The sequence below is a fragment of the Lolium perenne genome, chromosome 7 (genome assembly GCF_019359855.2).
Source record: "Lolium perenne isolate Kyuss_39 chromosome 7, Kyuss_2.0, whole genome shotgun sequence".
NCBI lineage: Eukaryota > Viridiplantae > Streptophyta > Magnoliopsida > Poales > Poaceae > Lolium > Lolium perenne.
In genome coordinates this window covers 213231354-213255065 of record NC_067250.2, presented here as the reverse complement: position 1 = coordinate 213255065, position 23712 = coordinate 213231354, and the positions used below count along the sequence as shown (strand labels likewise).

At 46.1% G+C, this 23712-nt stretch overlaps 2 protein-coding genes and 1 long non-coding RNA gene across 3 annotated transcripts; 2 read left to right on the top strand and 1 right to left on the bottom strand.

The window, feature by feature from the left end:
• The first annotated feature begins 3397 nt into the window (after positions 1-3397).
• LOC127314271 (uncharacterized) lies at positions 3398-6603 on the top strand. Its single transcript, XM_051344722.2, has 3 exons — positions 3398-3732; positions 3908-4179; positions 5681-6603. Exons 1-3 carry the CDS (start codon positions 3468-3470, stop codon positions 6299-6301), a joined length of 1158 nt encoding a protein of 385 aa, XP_051200682.1. The 5' UTR covers positions 3398-3467; the 3' UTR covers positions 6302-6603.
• Positions 6604-13395: 6792 nt separating this feature from the next.
• Positions 13396-15589, top strand: LOC127314272 (uncharacterized). The gene is made up of 2 exons (XR_007859542.1): positions 13396-13892; positions 14578-15589. It is a non-coding gene; the product is annotated as an uncharacterized lncRNA (long non-coding RNA).
• Positions 15590-16968: 1379 nt separating this feature from the next.
• LOC127314273 (acyl transferase 4-like) lies at positions 16969-18465 on the bottom strand. Its single transcript, XM_051344723.1, has one exon. It carries the CDS (start codon positions 18449-18451, stop codon positions 17099-17101), a length of 1353 nt encoding a protein of 450 aa, XP_051200683.1. The 5' UTR covers positions 18452-18465; the 3' UTR covers positions 16969-17098.
• Between the last annotated feature and the right edge of the window lie 5247 nt (positions 18466-23712).

The following is a 23712-nucleotide window of genomic DNA, read 5'->3' as shown; positions in this document are numbered from 1 at the left end:
CACAAGTGTGCAACCTCTGCAGAGTGTAAAACTATTCGAATAGCCGCGTCCGCGGATATGGACAATTGGAAAGGCCATACGGTTTCCGTCATCAGATTTTATATAGATGTGACTGATGAAATTGAACTTGAACTTGAATGGTGACTTTGATATTTGAATTACAACAGAGTTGTGGGAATGACACTAATGTTCTCACTTGAGTTAGTTAGAATTTGAGGAGTTTGGTTTACTAAAGTGTTTCTCAACTAAAATTGGCTTTACGCAAATAACCTTAGAGCTTAGAACACTCTCTTTAGTAATGTTAGCACTTACATTAGTATTAGTTTGCGAGTACTTAAAGTACTCACGGCTTTGTCCCTGGCTATTCAAATGGCCAGAATATGAAGCCGAGCAGCAGTACGAGGATGACGATCAGCAGGACGTCTACCACAACTAGGAGCTTCTAACGTCAAGCGTTGGCCTGTGGACTAGAGAGTCCGTGTATCTTACGCTTCCGCTATGAACTTGTGTTTGTTCGTTGATCATTAGATCAACTATTTGTGTAATATGGATCATGTGATTCCAATTTGTAAGACATTATGGTTTGTAATGAATGATGACTGTGATACTTAACTATTATGCCTCGCAACAACAATTTTCTGGGATTGCGATGTATGACATAATAGGCATCCGGACTTAAGAATCCGGGTGTGGACAGCACATTTTGGTGGTGCTTGTTGATAGATCGTGCACTGCGGTCAAGGCAGCGCCCATGGCTGCGCGGTGGCGGCCATCGATTGCATGGGCTGGCGGTATGAGCTGGCTCCGACGTGCTGCTCTGCTTTGGTGATGGTTGGTGGCAGTGGGCCGCGGAATTGGCTCTCGGCCAGATCCTTCGGTGGAGTGGTTGGGGGCTGAAGTGGAGCAGATCCGCACAACTCGACGATGATCTAGGTAGCTGCGAATTGCGAAGGCACATCTGACCAAGCTCCCACTCTGGTCATTGCAGGGATGTCAACGTCTATGTGTAGTTACCTTGTTGAAGGCATCGTTGCTGAAGTCATTGCCTGCTCGCTCGAAGTATTGTAGGGAACCATAGATCTAGGTCTCATGGATTGGATGATGGCAGTGCTATCGGTGTCATTCTTCCTCTTGATGGCATCGTTTTGAAGTAGATGCATGATGGAGGAGCCATAAGGTGGAGTGGGGGGCATCTACCGCGTTGACGATGGTGGGTCTTTGCAGCATGATGGAGCGAGGTCTCGGTGCTGGACGCGTGTAGGGAAATGGTGTTGCCTAGCATAGCATCGTTCTGGAGATTACGTCAGGCCTATCAAGGTCAATGCCTTGATCCCTCTTCAAGATGGGTTGGCGGAAGATGGTGGCTCCAGCTCCTAGAGCGTTCACATACGGTACACACAGATGAACTGCTGGATCCATTTGTGCTCCTGGCCAGCCGTTGGGCATCTTGGTGTGGCCTCCAAATTATATGGTATGCGATTGGTGTGAGGTTATGGCGCATGTCCCTACCATGGTCACCCCCATTAACAAAATTGTAGGTATAGTGTCAGATGTCGCCAAGAATGTAGCTTTGGGTCGATCAATTGTTTTTGACAATCTTTATCAAATAATATGATAAGTAAGAATGTGCATATTATTTTGATGCAGATGCCGGGTTCAACCTCCTTAAAAAAACTAGCTTGTATTTCTCTTGCGTTGGTGTCAGAAGTTTGGTATCGGTGGAGTGGTGTTTGGCATGCCCATATTATGTTGGTGTTCTTGTGAGCTTGGACATGTTTTCTTTTGTCTAATCTTACCTTAACTAACTGAACAACTCTCTTATTATTTATTAATTAATGAAAAAACTATTTTTTCCTAGTTTCGGAGAAGTACAAGCCACGCATACAAAACACACCGGATTTCCTACCTCTCTCCGCCGATGTGGAGATATATCACATATATGAGCTAGCTAGATGGCTGGCAGCAGCGGCGGAGCTAGATCAGAGCCGACCATGGTGCACACAAGGTGAAAATCTGTAGCTATACAAAGAAAACCAAAATTTCCCGGGATCCTGTGCACCCTGTTGGCTCTATATGGATCCGCCCCTGGCTGGCAGTGTACAGCTAAGGAATGTACATGCAGTGAAAATAAATGTGAAAATAAATGATACTCCTTCCGTTCATAATGTATTTCTCTTGCGTTGGTGTCAACTGTTTGGTATTTCCCGGTGGAGTGGTGTTTGGCTTGCCCATATTATGTTGGTGTTCTTGTGAGCTTGGACATGTATCTTTTTCGTCTAACCTTGCCTTAACTAACTGAACAACTCTTTTATTATTTATTAATTATTAATTAATGAAAAAAACTACTTTTCCTAGTTTCGGAGAAGTACATGCCGTGCATACAAAACGCACCGGATTTTCTATCTCTCTCCGCCGACGTGGAGACATATCACATATATGAGCTAGCTGGTTGGCCGGCAGTGTACAGGTAAGGAATGTACATGCAGTGAAAATAAGTGATACCCCTTCCATTCATGATTATCTTGTGTTTAGGTTTAGTTAAAGATAAACTTTAAAAAATTAACTAAATATCTAGAAAATATATCAACATCTGTTTGTCAAACACTATTTTTTTATTCAGGTAACTGTGAATAGAGGAAGTACGTAGTACTAGTATGTATTCCAGGCTAGGGCTAACATACAAGTACACGTCGTTGCTCGAATTTATGTGCCACCGCTGAGCTCGCTTTCTATGGAGTGGAAGTCCCCTTCAGCTCCATCGCCCCCCCTTCTTATAAGTGTTTCAGCTCTCAGTCGGCCAACATAACTTCCTAGTACTACTACTGTAGCGGAGGTAGTGCGTGCAATGTTACCTCCTTTTTACCAGGGGCACTTGCAGTGCAAGCAGAGACAGGTACAGCATGTAACAGATCGAGCTGTGATAATCCAATTCCTAACTTAGCTAAAAGTAACAGCTATTAATACCGGCATGTATACATCAACAGGTCCTCTTCTAGCCTGCAGCTGTCTAAGTTATAACTACACACATCTTATGACAAAAAAAGTTTCTAAGTATACTATACTCCCTCCATTAATAAAGAAATGCGGGAGATTCATCTAAATTCGAATGTATCTATAGCCTAAAAATTGTTCTACACATTAAAAAAGTATTTAGATACATCTAAATTTAAACGAACTTACGACATATATTTATGGACAGAGGTAGTACTATTTTCTCTCGTTAATTATCTCTCTACCCCGGACCACCACCAGCTAGATCAGTACAACTTGCATCAATCAGTCTCATTTTCCACAACGCCGTGCGTATCACCGTGTGGCGTGTATGTGTAGCTAGGGCTAGTGGTGTAGCTAGCTTGCACAATCTATCTAGGACTAGTACTTCGTCAGTCCTCTTCTCCCCCTAACAGCTTGCTTGTGCTATAAAGGGCGCCGGCGGAGGGAGGGTATTGGGGAACGAGGTGATCGATATGACTCGATCAAGGCCGACGACCACCATGGGCGGATCGGTACCAGACCACCACCAGCAGCACGGCGGCGGCGGCGAAGTCGACGGCGTGCAGCTGCAGCAGCACGGCGAGCACGTGGAGACGGTGATGCCCGGGTTCCGGTTCCACCCGACGGAGGAGGAGCTGATCGAGTTCTACCTCCGTCGCAAGGTGGACGGCAAGCGCTTCAACATCGAGCTCATCGCCTCCGTCGACCTTTACCGCTACGACCCATGGGATCTCCCCGGTATGCTACTGCCCAACGAATCCACCTAATTATAATCATGGCTTCCCACCGCGCATATGATTTCATGCACACGTGACTTGAGATCCCCTTTAATTAACTGATCTCGTTGATTTCATGTGAACCTATTCACCTTTTCTCATGTGACTCTCGATCTCTACATATGCGCTGTGTATAGCTCTAGCGTCGATTGGGGACAAGGAGTGGTTCTTCTACGTGCCTCGGGACCGCAAGTACCGGAACGGCGACCGGCCGAACCGAGTGACGCCGTCGGGGTACTGGAAGGCGACGGGGGCGGACAGGATGGTGCGCGTCGTGGAAGGCAACCGCTCCATCGGCCTCAAGAAGACACTCGTCTTCTACGTGGGGAAGGCGCCCAAGGGACTCCGCAGCAGCTGGATCATGAATGAGTATCGCCTCCCACACGGCGAAACCGAACGATACCAGAAGGTACTACTAAACCTGATCGACCTACCTGTTGATGTGTTCTGCTAATTGTTGGATCGATGTATAAGCATCATGCCTTTTGTACTTTTGTTAAACAGTTCCTTTCATAATTAATTTACTGCTATTTTTTCACAAGAAAAAGAAGAAAGAACTTCAGATTGCAAGAAATGCGAACAGATACTTGAATCTTGAGGTGTTTAAATTTTGAGTTTTTGGGGAGAGATCTTGTTGCAAAAAGCATAAAATGACCCTGATGTGTCCACTCAGAAAGTATTTCCTTTAAACTTCTGGAGTGTTGCGTTGATATGATATATGATGCATGGCTGGAGAGATTTGCTTTTGCTAGTCGTTGGCATGTGTACCCAAACTGGAACTGTTTGCACATATTGTCTGCTGAAAAGGTGTTCGAAGTGCATACTGAAAATTACGTGCGCAAGAATTTTGGTAAGTTCCAATTAAGAAATATATACAAGAAATACATACAAGATCATTCTTGTTTTTTTTTGCTAAACTACTATAAGGGTTTAAGATGGTGTCATTGTTTGTATATCTGGTCATTTTGTGTGTTTTATAGGCAACAAAGAGTTAAGTTAATTAAATTTTGTGGAAATCTGTTTCCCTTTTAATTTTTGTATGGATCGATGTTGATTCTTGACTATATAAGCCTTCATTGGAAATCTGTTACACTCTTTCACATACAGCTTTTTCCTAACCACCATTTATCTTACCTTTTTGTAAGTATATGTACATGACATCCTTGGTATGTATAAAGCTGCAACCCTGTGATAAATAATAAATAAAAAGTGCATTCTCCTTTCCTTCTCCATTTCTTTGTTATGCACTGATCTGTATTCATAGTTTCATACTCTGATTAGAAATACAAATCCTTTTGCGATATTTCCCATAAAATATGGTACTTGACCGTAGATTTATATGCAATGATGTTAACTCACACTCAAAAATTATATGTACAGAAGGCATGCATACTTTTTTCGATAAATCTAGTAGTATGTCTGATGTTTTAGGGCTTGCAATCTTCTGTTTTAAATACACTGTTAAAATGATTTTTTGGCACAAATCTAGGACATACAGTTTAGATATGATGCATATAGTGTGTTGCTGTTCCTTTTTGGTGGTTTCGAGATCAGCTCCTAATTTCATATAGCATGAAACAGATGATACAGAAGTCTTTTGTGTGCCTAGTTTGCTTACAATTTGGTGCCTTCCATTCTTCCATTCTTCCTTATGACTTTTTTAGGAAGTGGGTCTCGTCTCATGTTGTCATGCATTCGCATGCACGTGAAATCATTTGAACGGTGTTTTTTTTTTCAATCCATACATAACACTAAATAGTTACATAGAAATAGAATGCACCTATATTTGCATTCTAGAGTAGGGATATATAGTGGGAGTCTCTGCACGTATTTGGTCAACCAATTTTCATTCTGAATATGCTAATTAATTAAGAATCCATCCATGAGACATGTGTGTGCATATGTGTCAGGAAATTTCGCTCTGCCGGGTCTATAAACGCCCAGGGATCGACGACAACTTCCACCTCATCGGCACAACAACACGATCGTCCGGCTCAAAGGCCACAACAACGAAGCACACCACAACAGGACATAGGGCTGCGGCAGCGGTGGCGCACCGCCGCCAGCCGCCAATGTTCGTGGACGGCGGCAGCCACCAGTCATCATCCGCTCTCAAGTCATACAACACTCACGCTACCGGGGGGACGAACATGTCCCTGTCTGCAGCAGTGGCAGGGGCGACACCACCGTCAGTAATGTTCCGGTCGACGGCTTCCTCCCTGAGTTCTATCACATCGACGGAGGAGGACGGAACGTCAATCTACCACCACCTCAAGGGACCAAACAACCCAGCAGCAATGCATCTGCCTTCTTCCACGCACGCTTCCCTGCTCAACACAAGCTCCTCGGCAATGGCAACCATCCCAATCGACGAGCTGAGTAGGGCGATCGGAACTTACACCCATGCTGCAAGCCCTAACCAGCCAACGCCGCCATTTCAAGGCCCATTGCTTAACTTCCCTAGCTTGGAGAAGATATGGGATTGGAACCCTCTACTAGAATCTCCCAAGGTTTCCACAAGCTTCAAATAACTTGGATTCTTGTTGCATGCATGGATCGATGCTCTTATTATATAGGAGTATATGCTCCCATTATATGTAAACTTATGTATATGTACTATATAGTCCATTACCCGGGCTAGGACAAGGCTATATGTGCAACGAAATAGGTAATTGGTATTATGATATTTCTAGTCCACCCATGCAATTAAATGTATGTAAAATTTAATTGGTGTAACACTGTCCAGCCATTTCAGTTTGATCCCAGAGACCTTGCAGTGTAACTCAATTGGAGGAGTTAATAAAGGCTAATGGAAGTTATAGATGCGTGATCCTATCTTTTTTTCATAATATTCAACATTTAAATTATGCATATATATATGTAGACATGGTTTTTCTGTATACATCCGTACAAATATCTGCTTTCCTCTATCTGGTTTGCTCTTTCTAAGGGAGCAGTAGATTCTTTCATCGCTGAGTTGCACACAAGAATTATGCGCTGCTTTAGTTCTTTGGAATGTGCAACTGTCCAGTTGATCTGTTCAAAACCTCAAGTCACACATAAATTTTCTAATTAAAATGTGAATATTTTGTAATCATTGGATCAAGAAGATACGGCTCAAACCATTCAATCCTAGTTGGCCAAATTTTCCCTAAAAGGTATATCCGTTATGTAGATCCGCTACATGAAACTGCTCCTCGTATGACTGTATGCCCTATATGGATAAATATAATTTGGGCAAGGTTCAAAACAAGACTAATAAATCCTATATGCTCGGACTCTAACACGCCATTTCATATCAACTTATCTGCACTTTTATTTAGAAAAGTTTCAAGGACATGGGTTAGGATATACTCCCTCTGTCTCAAAATAATTGAAGTTCCCGATGTTATAGGAAAATGTGCCAGTATGTGCAATGTTAAATCTCTACATAGTATGCAACTTTACTGTGTGAGAAATGTAACAAGGTTAATTTCATGGTCCAGGCGTTGATATATTTTCTATAAAATCGGTCAAACTTCAAGAAGTTTGACTTAGGGTGAAGTTAGAGCTTCAATTATTTTAGAACGGAGGGAGTAGGAACTATGGTATTTTCTCAGTACATGTATATATCTTTATTCGTATCAAACTTAATTTATTGAATATACAGAGGCAACCCAATAGAATGAACATGTCATCTCAATATGGCAATAAAGGCTCCAAATGGTAAATTAAAGCAACTTTAAGTTCCTGTAAAGTCGATGTTTTTTGACAAATTAAACCGTAACATCTCACTGTTCCTCCAAGCACGCGGTGAGAAAACTACAAAAGGTTGAAACTTTACTTCGAGGACTAACCTCAAAGGTTTGGTGTGGCGCATGAGCCGCCCATCCTAATAGTTGGTGACTTTCAATCGAAAAATGCTAAGGGAAGAAGAGAGCACCAAAGACCTAACTGGGAGAAGTATTAACCAATATAAAATGAAACCACCAAAAAATTATGTTAAGTTCTCAGATGAACATCCACTAGATTAGGATCCACCCATCGTTTTACTAGACATATACATTACAATCTCCTTGGTGTCGACTACGGTAGGCACACCGAAATGAAGATAAAACATGTGGATTTCAATTTCAAATTAACTATGTAGCATCCACCCCTGGAAATTCCATGATGTAAGCATTGTTTAACATTCTCCGGGATTGCCGATCATTTACTCACTTAAAATTAATAGTAATAATACATATATTTGAGTATATGAATTATATGTGTATATTGGTAAGTCTGATATATGATTGTGTGGTTTGTTTCATTGTTGTCTCTTTCAATTCCTGAAATGGCATCCTTTCATAAGACATGTATTACCAGCTCCAGATTCGTAACTTGTTGTCACATTTTTTTGAAACAATATTCGTCACATATACATATACCTCCGGATTTAGAAAAACAATATTCAGAAAACAAGAGAAGAGAAATATGCATCCGCCTCTGATCCTTTATTACACACACAGTTTGGGATCCACGGACTACAGTTTCTCGTTTTGGGATCCACGGACTACAGTTACTCGTGATCTCTCCATTCCAAAAAAAAAGTTGTCTTTGATTTGTCTAAATTTAGATGTATCTAAACACTATTTAGTGCGTTGATACATCTAAATTTTAATAAGGGAGTACATGAAATGATGATAGCACTCTCTGGCTGCTACTTCTTGGAGATATATAGCGGAAACAAAGACGCTTTGTGAAACCTTGGTTGCATGTCAATGGAACCAGGGGGTTTTTTTGCCCCTTTTGATCTAAAAAAAAACAAAGACGCCCATGCATCGGAAATTTGGTTTACTACTAGATAGATTTTGACTAATTTAATCTAGCTGAAATTACCTGAACTTCTATCGTGTGATCATAATCCTTTGATCCAATGAACTGTACGCTCACGTACAGTAGCCAGCTTATACTTCTGCATCTTTTGGTCGATTTTGCTAATGCATCTCCTTTTTTGTTTGTTTGAGGGTGTGCTAATGCATCTCCTAGTTATTCTTTTCCCGTCTCCGATGAAGTCTGCGGGCCGTGGGCGTCACGGAAGAATGGGCTTTTAGCACACACACACTCTCCACATTTTGTCAATGTGAACTCTTTTAGCGTAGGCTGGAGGCGATGGTAGGTGAGGGAGTTATGATTACGGAAGTTAACACCGCAACTGCCCAGCCAATACAGGCACCGCTTCCATGAATGATCCAATTCATGGATGTGGCCTACTTGGGCGATTTGCTATGGTTTTGTCCGTTGGGTTTATTTTTTTATGGCTCTGCTAGCCCAAATCTGCTCGTTCTCGTTTCAGGGACGTTTTCTGATTTACCCCTCATCTGGCCCATTAACACCTTCGATGTATCATCCTCGGGTGATTTGCTATGTCGACATCTAGTTAGTTCGATCTCAGAAAAAAAGACATCCAGTTAGTTGCCGCAAGCTCACATGGCTCTTTTTTTTTTGCGGGAAGCTCACATGGCTCATTGTTATATGCAACTGCTTTTATATCTATCTAAAGTTCATAGACCATTGGCTCAGTGGGTCCAAAATAACCCAGATACAAATTAATTAACGAAATCCAAAAAAAATCAAATAATAGAAATTTGTGGGCTAGGTACAAGTTTACGTTTTGCCCCTTCTCTTTTTTGGTTTTTGTACTATCTCTAATGCGTCGCTAATAGCTCTCCGGGTTCTTGTCTTCCTTATCTCCGGTCATGACCGTTCGAGAGAGAGAGGTAATGGCTCTCTTCTATGGCAGGTGCCTCGACGAGCCACCGTCTTCAATGGCGTCGTGCAGAAGGGCTAAGGTGGGGATGGCGTCGTAGTGGCCACACTAAGGAGAGGACGATGTCAGAGTGGCCAGACGACGCGTTGTCGCGAGCTCCCAAGCATGGTCATGGAATCCCCCATCTCTGGCGACGCCACGGAGGTGCATGTGAGGTGGGATGAAGCGCCGTTCAAGGACGTGTCCTCACCTCGCCCGCTTCGCCCTCAACCAACGATGGCAGCGTGAGGTCGTTCGACCCTGCGCCAGATGCGGTCATGACTAGTGATTCGGGGAAGGTGAAGCTTACAGGTAGGTCCCACCGATTGGGAGAAAAATAGCGATGGGACTTTGATTTTAGCATTATTTTGGGGTGGGTTTAAATGGGTCAGATGGAATAAGTGGCATCAGTAGTGGAGCATGGACCACCTGTCACACTCCGTGGCAATATGCTCGAGGGTACAAATAATTTATTTTTTTAACTTTTTTAGAAAATGATTTAACATTGTCAATTTCATAACTATTTCATTCTATATCCAAAAATTATATAATATATCAATGTTTTTAGAAAATGCCCATTATGTGTTTATGTAAAATGTATGCATTTAGTATTGTTACTACAAAACAAAAAACTGTTTGCAAAGTTGTGCACATTTGCCTTTTAACAATTTTCTAGGCAGTGCATCACAAACATGTATGTGCTAGGTGGATGTAGGGCACGTGTATGACAAATGCCTCCATGCACTAGTCTTTCTTTTTAAAAACAAAAAGGCGTCTTTAGTTTGATTTCAAATTTTGATCAAACTCGAGGTAACCACTGTATGTGCTAGGTGGATGCATGTTACGTGTATGACAAATGTTACGGGTTTACACACCATTGGGTCACCTCCCTATATTTTTCAAAAAAAGATATTGGGATGTAATTTATGCAGCACCCGTTCAAATTACCATTAATTAAGTTTTAGCTAAAAATAATTTATTATATGGCTTCAACCCGACATAACTTTTGAAAAAATCGGGGGGGGGGGGGGTGTTCTATTTTGCACACTCCCCTTGGTACCCGTCTCACAAAAAAGCATCTAGCAAGTAATAAAAAGGAAACTCATTTTTTATGCCAAACAACAAAATATAGCCCACAAAGTTGTTGGGGATGCATGTGTGAACAAACCTGCAGAAGATGGGGTCATGATTCCAATTTTGGCATGTCCTTTCCACTAATCTTCGTGCAAAAAATATCCATTTTAGGTCATTTGGGCACTTCCACACAAAAAAAATGTGTTTTTCAAACATTATAGGGGTTGGAAGTAAATGATGACACCCAAGGTCTCACCTAATCCTCCGTGTTAACTTGACAAAGTGAAGACAACTCAAAGGAAATCCAAGAAACAATTTATGGTCTTCAAGTCAAAGGAGAGAAGATAAAAGAAGTAAAACATGAAGGTCCAAGTAAAAATCAACTAGTTGAAGAGATTTGTGAGATAATTCACCATAGAACAATAAACACACGCCCTCCCTAGTCTGCGATGTATCCATGAACCAAAGATTAATTACCTTTAACTACAACCTTCCCTATAACTGGTGCCCTTGATCGTTTATCAAGGACCTCTCACCTTTGACTAGCATTGGAGATAATAGATCACCCTATCAAAGCCCCTTCTTGGTTTGGAAGTACTTGCCACTGTCATCATTGATTTCAATAGCAACACTTCCTTTCGAGACAAAACTAGAATGCTGCTCCTCTTAAAAACCTTAGCATGGGCCTTTTCGAAGTCATTCTTTAAAATCACCCCATTTATGTTTTTTCAATGCAATTCATGAACTGTTTCGTGAAGGATAACCACCCCATACAGGATGTTGCGCCCTTGCATAAAAGAAGTTTGTGAAGATCGAACCATATGGTCAGCAACAGTGTTTAGCCTAATTGTAGCAAATTTAGTAAAAAAATTGAAGCTAACAATAAGGAGACATATAGGACGGTACTGTTGGATCCTTTATGCTTCATTAATTTTAGGCAATAAACTGATTTCACCAAAGTTTAGGCGGAACCGTTCTAGTTGTCCAGTATGGAGGTCACCAAATAAAGCAAGCATGTCAGGCTTAATAATATCTCAGAAAGACTAATAGAACTCAGCTGGGAAACCATCCGAAGCCGGGGCCTTATTGTGATCCATTTGAAAAACCACTTTACGTATTTCATCCTCGGTGTAATGTGTAATAAGTAAGCTATTTTCCTCCTGGGACACCTGGGGGATATCATCGGTTTTAGATTCATCCAATGAGAATTTCCTTCCTCTGGAGCAGCGAATAAACCCTTATAATAATTCGTGATCTACGACTTTAGGTGCTTATGACCCTCAATCGTTCCCTCCTCTTGAAATTGCGACCGAATACGTTTTTTCATATGTCTGTCATGGCAAGACTATGTAAGCACCTTGTATTTGAATCACCTTCGAGAATAAATTTAGCTCTGGATCGTTGGTACCATTTGAGTTCCTCCTCGCGCAAAAGTCTTGCTATATCCGCATTTGATTGGCTCTTACGCTCAATTTTTGATGCGGTTAGAGGACGAACTTCAGCCAAAGCCTCGAGGTCATCGTTAATAGATGAAAGTCGTAGTTTTTCTTTTTAAGTAACCATGTTGTTTGGCGCACCTAACCAGATAGGTGTTTGCATAAAGCACAAGTACATCTTATTATTCCACCTCTGTATTGAATTAAAACAAGCAAGGGTCTTTCCGAAATGTCCTTAACCATAATATGGAATCTATCTCGTGTAGCCATCCGAGCTTAAATTTGAACTTACAAGGAGGCAGTGGTCTAGACAATCCAGTAGCCAACAAGATGGGAGGATGGTCTGATAAACCTACAATACGTGATAGAGCTCGTACGGACACGGTAGGGAATTTCGATTCCCAATCAGTATCCATGAGTACTCTATCTAATTTCTCGTAAGTAGGTCTAGAAGACTATTTTCCCAAGTAAATTATCTTCCAATCATAGAAACCTCTCTAAGATCCAAGTTGTCAATGACCGTATTGAATAGAAAAGGTCAATGATTATTAAACCGACCCCAACTCTTCTCAAACGGGAACCTTAGTAAATTAAAATCCCCCCAATGAGTATTGGGTGTGGATTATCCTTTGCAAAGTCCACCATTTCATGGAGACAATCAGCTTTAGAGTCCTCATGGACACACCATACACAACAACTAAACTCCATATGAAATTGCCGGCTTGTTTCGTATCTTGAGTCTAATGTGAAACTCTCCGTGCGAATTTGCCAACACAGCCATAGCGTCATTTTTACGCCAAGTAAGATACCCCGGAGTGAGCCCGTGGCGGACAAGATATCCACGTAAAGTCCATACTCCTGGAAATATGATTCAAAAGACTCTGTGAGAAATCTCGTGTACCAGTTTCAGAAATAGCCAAAAAGTACAAATTATGTTCCTTAATACAATCAGAAAATGCAAGTGTTTAGCCAAGTCACTAAGAACTCTGCTATTTGCAAACATGCCATTCATTAGGAAATAATAGGAGATTTGACCATCTTAGACCGCTTATGCGGTTTCTTGTTAGATGATCAGTTTAGATTTCCGACCGGATGCTTTTAGCTCATGTAATGAGTAAAGCCCATCATTATCTAAACCGACCTCCGACACTTCACCCACTAGATGACATAGAAGCTGGACATCTGATGTGGCAATCCCTTCATCCTCATCCAAATAGGTGGATTCCAACAAGATCAAAGCATTAGGAATGACCGTAAGATGGTGAAATTCCATGTGCCTCGATGCCCTAGTCGAAACATCAACCCTTTACTAGAATTACCCAAACTAACACCAATATTAAAACGCAATTTCTATTCCGTCGTCGACTTTGTTTTGGTCTTTCAGCGAGGTTACACGCGCGTCCGCGCGATTGAGATCCAACGGTGCGCATCAAAGTCCCAACCCGCAGCCTATTTTGTGTGTACGTTTTGCCGGGTACGCGTAGTGAGGAGCTGTGATCTGACTTTTCCCCACCTCCTACCGCTGATACTGGCTTGGAGGATTGGAGAGAGCGAGGCATACCTGTTCCCCATTTCAGACGATTTGCTCGATTTCACCGGCGATTCGCGACGCCGGCAGGAGATTCGTCAGCGCCGACTGATTCCTCGCGGAGGGGGCTGCTTCCTCGCGCCGGTGGCCGCTTCCTCCCGCGGGCAAAGCTTCCTCGCGACGGCGAAGCATCCTTGCGCGGGCACGCGCCGGTGGCTCCTTCGCCGTGTTGACGGCCGCTTTCCAGCATTGTACGGCTACATGCCCACTCAACCTGCTAAATCGGCCTCGTCTCCAGTTACATCCACTGTAAGGTAATCGTCCGATCTAACTGAAAACCTCTCGATCCAGTATATGTGCGTATTTTTTTTTTTGATTCAACATGCTAGGATGGGTTCTGGCCATGATGAACATGTGTTCCTCTCCACTATTTTGTGTTTGTCTGTGATTTGAAGATGTAAAATAGGATATTTTTGCCTCATTAAATTACATGGGCATTGGGGAGCTTAGGGTGGGCCAATTTTTAGGCGTCATATACTCATATCATGCTGGAATAGGACTTCTCGGCAGATGTATCCCATAGACATTAGATGTAACATAGAGGTAAATGATATTACATTTCTGGTAGTGTTACATTCTAAGTGTTTTTCAGGATGTAATGGATTTCGTGTATGAGATGGTGCTCCCCTTGTGTTTTAGTTTGATGGATTTTTTTGATGTAAGGCAGATATAATCTGCAAAGGATGTGATACATTATGTTTTTGTGTTACATCCCGTTGTTTAGATGTAACATAGTGATTTTTAATTGTTAACTAGATTGGAGTTTTCGGGTGATGTAACACAATCCTATTTAAAAAAAAATAAAGATTTAATCTCTCAAATGGGATGGAAGAAATATTTAGATGTGACAGTTCTTTATTTTTCCTTTTGGTAGAAGCATTTGAATGTAACACATCTAGGATTAAATTGGATGCAACTCCCTTTTTCTCTCGTTTTCAGAATTAACATAGTATTTACATCGTTGTGCCACATCCTCATGGGCGGCGGCAACATCCTCTTCGCGGGCACGTCGTCACAGCAGCAGCCAAAACTTCAGCGTCACCGGTCACATTCCTACGGGGTCGGCTACATCCCAGTGTCTCCTGATACATCCAACTGTAAGGCAATCACATTTCTATCCTGAAGTCGCTTGATGTAGTAGTTTGAGTATTCTCAGTGTTCAGGCTAGTGTTCGGCTGATCGATGTACTTGTGTTGATATGTTAGTAGCACAAATTAGTTACAGTAGTGGAAAAGTACCATCTAGTAATAAAATTGACAGGAGATGTGTTACATCTCTTGTCATGATTCCTACATGTAACTGATTTATATCCTACAAAAAAATTGACATTTGCTACATCCGCGGGCTAGAAAAAGGGGCAAATACAAGCTGGCCAAGAAAAGGGAACAGAGCTTCATCGCCAATAAACACACTGCTGTCCCAAGAGTACTACTAACATACTACTGTTGTCTTTTTCAATCATGCATGCCCCATTTTTTTTTTTACTAGATGTTGCTCTTCCTCTACTTTTTAAGAAACGTTCCATTTTTCTTTATAGGATGTGATCTGAAATTTTAGATGTACCTGCACGCTCATGTTTATAAGCAATGAAAGTAGATGTAGCACATATTTCAGATCAGAGACCATCAGGATTAGATGTTCAGATTTTACTTGCTCAGCTATGAATCCATGCATGTATCATACTCAAGAACAGCAAGGTGCAACTGGTAAGATTTGTTAGAGAAGAAGGTGCGGTGGGGAAAAACTTATAGGTGGTCTGTGTCCCTGTGTCCCGATGGAGGAGGATGATTTTTTGCTGGGATGAGATTGAGATGTAACTGCTCGAAATTATGTGTTCTTCTTGTTTACTTCTCTTTTGTTTGTTTTGAGATCCTGATGTAACACGTCGGTGACTCGGTGTTGTTTCTGTTGTTCGGGTTTAGATCCAGATGTAACTGGATGGAGGATTTGATTTCGTTGTGCAAAAGATGATGGGATCCGATGGGGAGCACATACGTAGAAAAGATGATGTTTTGGACCACCCAGGGTTGTGGTCCTGCACATATTTAATCCCACGCGCGAAGCTCTTCTTTCTATTTCGGGAGAGCATGGGTCCCGCATGTTGTTTTTTGTGGAAATGTCAAACTGACCTCGCGTTTAGGCAGGAACGAGGTCGACCTCGGTGTAGCACGACCCATTGGATCTTGGAAATAATGAGGATGGTTCCCAATCAAGGCATACGGAACCATATATGGGCGAAATAATAATGATTTGGAGCATTAAAGACCTTCCAACAATAATCCACATGAAACTAAGGAATAACTTGCGAAGGGATCTGAGAGTCCCCAACGCATACAAGCGCCTAGCTGAAGTCATCAAGGAAGGAGTCCTACACACAACGTAGTACATATAACGTGAATCTACTTGAAAACAAAGACATGTAAATAGCACAAATCATACCAACAATCATCCTAAATCAGACAAGCAGTTCATTGCAACGGTGAATAGTATAAACCCTTGCAAGATCATGGCAGGTGAGCACATTTGGGACAAAGTAGCAACAGGAAATATCGAACCCTAACAAGATCATGATACCTCACCACAATCCAAACTAACCCCTGCTACAAGACCAAACCCTAGACAAGATCTGACTACTCCTAACCTAGATCTAAACTTTACCGCGGTACCGGGATAAGGGATGACTTACAATCATCGCCGGAGGTGAAGATGCGCTGGACCAGGAAGTAGATGAAGCAGCCCAGATGTACTCGCCGCTGCCGCCGCTGCAATCATCGCCGATCGGAGATGCGTGCGCCTCTTACCTGCTTGCCGACGGGACGAGGAGCTCGAAATTTGGGGGGACAGTGGAGGAGGGGTAGAAATAGGCCATGAGAGCGGCGGGAGGTGACGGAATCCTTCCCGCCCCCTTTTCGCTTTTCGTCGATGCGCGCCGTAGCTCCCGCTATCTCCATTTTCATCTCCTCGCGTGCGCCGAAGATTCCCTTTTGCATCAGCCGGCGTGGAGATTTGCCTGCACCGCTGAAAACTGCCGAACCTGCGTTCCTCCACGATCTGGCCTGACACTGTTTTGAGAACCGGTTCCTACAAGAACGCGGCTCCCAGGCAACCAAACGGACCGAAAGTTACTGACCCGATACGAGCTAAGAGGCATGCAGCCTACCAAACGCGCCCCATTTTATTACAGTTTATGGAGCAACCTACCACCAACACCGAAGGAGGAACAGACCACGACAGAGAGTGCTTTGCACAGTAATATTTTGCAATTAGAGTTGAGACTTGAGAGAAACTCGTGGAAATGCGGAAGGAGATCATTACAGTTTGTTCACCGCATTGCATTCGAAATCATCATTGATGGAAATGGAATTGCCCCCGCCGAGTTATTCAGTACAGACAACCACCGAGTTTAAAACGTCTCATCTCACGTGAACATGTCCTACATGCCCAAGGACCAGGAGAATGATTAGGCGAATTTTGCGAGCTCGGCGGCTAACACGGCGGCGTGCGGTTCCTCGACGCAGCGGAGCACCACCCGGATACCTCCGCCTCCGCCTCCGCGCCTGGGCGCCGGCGGGCTGACGTAGTTCAGCGCCGGCACGAAGTCAACATGGTGGTTGTGCGGGAACACGTAACTGGGCACACCGAAGCCGTAGTCCACCTCGTCGAACCCGAGGCGGCTCCAGTCCGACAGGATTGCCGTGCTGTAGTCCAGCGGCACGTCGGGGCGAACGACGCCGCGCATCCAGTCCGCGAACCCCGCGGCGACGGCCTCCTTTGCTTCCCGTACCGCGCCGACCAGCACCGCCAGCGGCGACTCCCGGACGGCCCTGCCGGTGCACGCGACGGACGCGAGGTACACGCAGTTGCCGTAGTACCCGTCCACCGCTGGCAGCACGCCGCGGAGGAGGTGCCGCGTGCCGGCAGCGAAACCGACCCCGACCTCGGCGTCGTCCGGGAGCGCCGCAGCCAGCGCCAGCGCGCGGCACTTGAACACCACGGCCGTCACCGCGTCGAAGGTGGAGCAACCCTCCCCCGCAGCCTGCTTTACCTCGTCCTTGACGCGCTGGATGCTCTCCGCCGAGATGTCGGCCACCTGGTTCACGAACCTGAACTCCGTGAGCTGCGGCGGCAGCGGGCTCGGCGGGTCAGGGATCGCGTCACGGCCCCACACCGGAGCCACCGACGGCGTCGGGAGCCCCCGTGCTAGCTCCCCCACGGCCGTGAGGAACTGCGCCGCGCCCTGCCCGTCAAACACCGCGTGGCTGAAGCTGATCCCCACGGCGAACCCACCGCAGGCGAACCTCGTCGCCTGGGCCATGAGGATGAGGCCGTCGAGCTTCTCCCCTGGAGGAGGGCGCGGGAGGAGGAGCTCTCCGGGGATGAGAAGTGGGCAGCATTCGAGGCCGTCCACGTCGGCGAGCGTGCAGCCAGCGGCGGCCTCCACGAACCAGACGCCCATGCCGGTGCAGTCCACCGCGAGGCCGGACGAGGAGATGCGACCAGCCACCGGGTAGTATGGCACTAGCGCCCTCGCGAACCCCATGCGCATCGCGGCCACGGCGGCGGCGGCGCCCTGGCCATCGTGGGCGGAGGAGAGCGAGGACGGGGGAAAGACCTGGATGAGGTTCACCAAGCCGCCAACGGTCTTGTCGATGGAGGAGAGAGGGAGGGTGCCGCCTGGGGTTGGCCCCGCCGGCGAGATGAGCGCCGCCGACAACCTGCCAACGGTGGGCGTGCTAGTCATAGTGGCAATCTGAGCCAATGAGGCAGAAATGTCGTTGTTGGCGGCTGTGGGAGTGCGGATTTTCCCTAACATAGATAGAGATCAAGTGACATGCACCTTTTGCATGTCACATGGTGACATGCGGCCTAAATTCAAATTTAAACATTGCGAAAAAATATGAAAAAAATCATGCATGTTCACAATACATATTGAGATAACTCCTAAAAATTTCAGATCAAAATTTGAAACATACATCGAGAAACAAAAAAGGGCATCTCAACGGGGGACGCAAACGGAAATAGTCTACATCCTGCTCAGCGAATTGTGTCCGCAGCGATGTAAACGCGGTGCAAATACGTTTTCGTGGACGCTGCGCGGTCGCGCCTAGCGTCCGCTCGCTTCCCCCACAGGCCCGCCTGGCAGCGACCCTGGCTTGATTGGGCTCGAATTAAAGCACAGCAAGCGTGCCGATGTCAACCGCCGGAGTGGCAACCGCTCCGATTAACCCGCCAACCGCCGGAATGAAGCGCCGAACCGCCGCGAAAGAGCAACCGCAGGGCTCTTCGTTATACGTGCCGCCATTATTTCCCGCAGATTATAACCCCTGCGCCTACTGTAATTCACGTCGAACCGCATGCTTCTTCTTCTTCTTCTTCTTCTTCTTCTTCTCCAACACCGGCTAGCCAGGCGCCATGAGCGACTACACCATGCCGTCGGACTCGGTGACCGAGGGCAAGCCGCCGGGATGGCGGCATTGGTGGGAAACCCCTGCGACGCCAAGCGACCCTGGCTCCACGCCCAGCGACCCTGCCTCCGCGCCGAGTGAGGAGGAGGAGGACGGAGGCGCCGTTGCCAGCGACGGCCATGAGGAGGAGGACTCTGATGCCAGGTTCGCCCGGCTGGAGGCGCAGGAGGCCGACGGACAAGAAGGCGGCGGCAAGGAAGGAGGCCAGGGACCGGGCAAGGGCGCAGGCGCGTGCGACGCATCATCGTCCTTTCACCGACGACGATGACGAAGACGCCACTTCGTCCGACTCGAACTCCTCCACGAACGCGTCGTCCGCCAGTTCCTCTTCCGACAAGGTAGTGACAAGCAAGAGACGCAGGAGTGAGGACGACGAAGCAGGGTCTTCTAACAAGAAGGCCAAGAATTAGCTTATAGTTTCTTTGTTTTCAAATTTGTTCTCTCATTTGTATATTAAACATGTTTAAACTTGTTTGAGTAATCAGTACTAGTTGTTTTCGCGCTAGTTTTTTCGCGTTTGAACTTGTTTTCGAGTAATTATTCATACAAATTGGGGAGTTCTTCAAAAAAGGAAAAGAAGGAGCAAGGAAAAAACACACTGGGATGTCCAAAATACGTCGGACCGCTGGGGTGGCCCCCGACGCAAATGGACAATTTGCGTCTCACGGTCATTTTCAGTCCACCAGGCGATGCAAACGAACGCCCGCGGACAATTTGGACGTCCGAAATGTGTCTCCCCGTTGGAGATGCCCTAAGGCACACCGGCACTATCTACACCGCATATTGGTTGGAGACTCGTGCATAGTCCACACAGTCAAAGGTCCTGACAAATTTGCATTTGAGCCCCCTAGGAAGTTCGAAATCATCCGCAGCACAAACTGGACTATAAAAGGCCAAACCTAACCCTAATCCCCCAGCCTGACCCCTCCCTGACCCCGCCGCCACCCGGCTCCCCCCGCCGCCGCCACCCTCCTCGTCGCCGCTCTCCACCGCTCGCGCGCGCGGCTGCTAGGGTTGAGAAGTGCGCGCCGGTGGGGTTTTAAGGGAGGCGGCGGACGCGCATTGAAGGCACGTGGCTAAGGTAGGTGGACACCGCGTGGCCAGTCGCCGCCCTCTTCGCCGCTTGGGTTTCAGCGCGGGAGGCCGTTAACGCCGACGACCAACCTCCCCGCGTCGTTTCCGATGCGAACCGCCGCGTCCTCTCGCTGACAAGGCGCCCCCACCCGCGAAAACCGTCGTGTCGCGAGGCGCGGGCGCGCCCTTCGCCAAGGGCACTGGAACGGGTTTTCCCGTGCTTCTATTGGATTCGAAAAGTAGCCGGCGCCGTTTGGGGCGCACCGGTGTGAGTCCATTTTCGCTACCGGCCCGAAAACGCTATCGGGGCCGCCGGTGGAGATGCTCTAACCATTGTTTGTTGAATGTCCTCATTGAGTCCTTGGTAATACTTTTTGGGGATTTGTTTGTGCACCCGATGGCTTGCACTACTTAATTTTGGTCACGACTAGAAGAATTCTCACTTTTTTCCCATGGCTCAAAGTAGTATAACTTTTTTCTTGATTCCTAACTAGCTTTTACGATTTAAATGTATTTCAAATGATTTTATGAAATTAATTTATATTTGAACAACAACTATGCTCTAGTATTGTCGAAAAATTGGGTAAATCATTTTAAGGTACCCAAGTAGGGTGGCACGGGTAGAGAAGAGGCACCACTTCTTCCTGAAACCCTAACCTCCCTCCTGTGGCGCTCCCCAGGCCGCCGCCGGGTGGCCAAGCCCAACCACCGCGCCCACCCTCCCTCGAGCAGACACCCATCCGCCGCTGCCTCCGGCATCTACCGCGGTGGCGGCGGCCCCTGGCGCTGAAAGTGCTGGGGTGGAGGAGCGATGGCATTTCTTCGGTGCGGCTGGGGCAGCATCGGCGACTTTCGGCGTTGGCAGAGGTTGGGGCGGCGTCCCCAGCCTGGCAGCGGCGGTGCTACTCGCTAGATGGCGGTGGCTTTGCTGCGGGTCTAGGTCCCCCACCTAGGGCCATCGTACTGTGGCGCGGAGGGGCGTAGGGCGGTGGATCGGTCGGTAGATGGGTGCGGAGAAGGCGCTACGGAAGTGGCGGTCCTCGGTGGTTGCTGCCGGCGGCGGCCTCAGTGCAGCCGGTGGCGGTGCGACCATTGCCTGATCACGGCTTGGTTGTTCGTCTTGCCGGATCTTCGGTATGACAGGAGGCGAGGATGGCCGTTTGCGTGGGGGCTCGACCTGTGTAAAGACTGTAGTCCTAGGGTTCCTCACGCGCCATGACGAAGACCTTCTGGATGTTGATCTTCTTCATCGAGCCGGAGTGATGAGTTCTGGAAGGCTCCGCCGGCGAATGGAACAGTGCATCTTATGTCTGGAGTTCGCTGGATCGGGTGGTATTCGGTCGCGCGTACACATGCTTTTATTCCGACCGTTTGGTTCTGGAGGGAGCGGCGCGAAACTCTTTTTCTGTGTTGACATCAAGTGACTATGGATCAATGATGAAAGTCGGAAGAAGAGAATTTCATGAAGGCCGGATGGGAGGATTAGCTAAGGGAGGTTCAAGTCTACGCGCTGTTGAGGGATTTGCTTCGTGTTCCGGGCTTCACAGAAGCAGTATGAAAGTGGGGGCGACAACACTGGTGAAGTTCAGAGTCCTACCTTTTAGGGTGAAAACCCAAAATCTGGCCTTAACTGGTTGTGCCTGACAATGATCTTGTTGGAGGCATTGTTTTGAGAGCGGGGACTATCTTCAGGGTTGTAACACCCCAAAATTTTGAAATAAAAAAGAACCATATTTTCAATTATCCAATTTTTAGGGTTAACAAAAACTTGCCTATTTCAAAATCTTTTCTATTATGTGAATGAATGAAATGTTTGCTATTGCCATGAATGTGTGTTTGAAGTATTTGAAATTGTTTCCAAGCCACAATCATGCAATTAGGATCAAAGAGAAACAAATCAAAAAGAAAATAAAATAGAAATAGAGGCACATATGAGCATATGGCCATATTTGTAAATATAGGCCTATGCCATGTTCTACCTTGTTTAGATGGTTTGAAAACCTCAACAAACCCAACCTAGTACTCACAAAGCCAAATCAAAAGTGAAACAAAAAGAAAATGAAAATACACATAGAGGCATATGTGGGTATATGGCCAAATTGCAAAATTGAGCATATGCCCTACTCTCTTTGTTGGAATTGTTGAAACACAATCCTAAACTCAAAATAGTACATAAGTGACATATGATATTGGTCAAATCTGCCAAAATTAACATGATGCCTACTTTGAGCCCCTTTGGTTATTTTTTTATAAACTAAACTTTATAATCTTTTTGTCCAGATCACTAGTACACATAAAAGTGAACAACTTGGTGTGAGTCAACCTTGCTGATTCAAAGTCAAACTCTTTATTTAAGAATGCAAAGTAGCAACTTTGAATCAGATTCTAGATTACCCCAAATTTGGATTTTTTTATAAACCCACTCCAATTTTCAAACCAAGGCCACCAAGTGATGCCAAACTTTATTTAGATCACACCCATAAAGTATTTTGGCCAAATTCAAATACAAATGTGACCATTGCATCCAACATATGGTGATCAAGTTATTTAATAAAAAGGTACAACCACTATTCCTAACCACTATGCACCACCTCACTCCACTTTTCTTGTGCTCATCTATAGTGGACATGGTACTCTAACAACTCTCAAACAAAATCATCATGCCTTGCCATGCTCACCATGGCCAAAGTGTCTCCCTATGTCATGGCATATGTCACTCATGTTGGCCATGATCTTTTGTGCATGCTCTAGCTCTCTCTAGCCTTGTCAACCATGTCACATACCCTGGCCTCACCTCCCTAAAGATTGCATTGCCCTCCTAGCCCAAGAAAAAGGCATGGAAGATCCCTAGCCAACCCATGTCACCCTCATGCCACTCCTCATGTCAACCGTTCTCTCCTCTCCCATCTAGCCCACCTCACAATGTCCTTGACACTCACCTCACTCCCCTGGACACGCTCGTGCCAGCCGTTGGCCAAGGAGAGAAGCACACTGACCGGGCCAGGACGTGCCCAGTGACACCCAGACATGCCAGGACGCGCATGGACATGCCCACGGGCTCTGCAGAGCACGACGTCGCCTCGTTGACTCCATCCACCCCTCGCCCTCTCCTCTCACACACGCCATCACCATGACCACAGCAACCGCCCAGACATCCCCATTGGCCCTCTCGATGAATGTAGCCCTCGCCACCGTCGACGAGACCCGCCGGACCCGTGACAGACATCAACGTCGCCCACCCGCTCCCATCTACCTCCTGCTGCGCCATGACGCGCACTAGGCCCACCAGACGACACTGAGCAGTTCTGCGTCCTCGCCCATGCCTCTCACCGCCCGTAGCCTCACCTCACCATCCGCACCCGTGGCCTCCCGCAGCAGCTCGATGAACCTATAAAAGGAGCACCTCCTCAAGTATTCTGAGCACACCAATCTCCTTCACTCTTCTGTCTGAGCCTGCCCAAGCACTCCCTCGTCCCAATTTAACTCGTAGCCAACCAATTGCTTGCCGGAGCAGGAGCAGAAGGCGCCATCGATT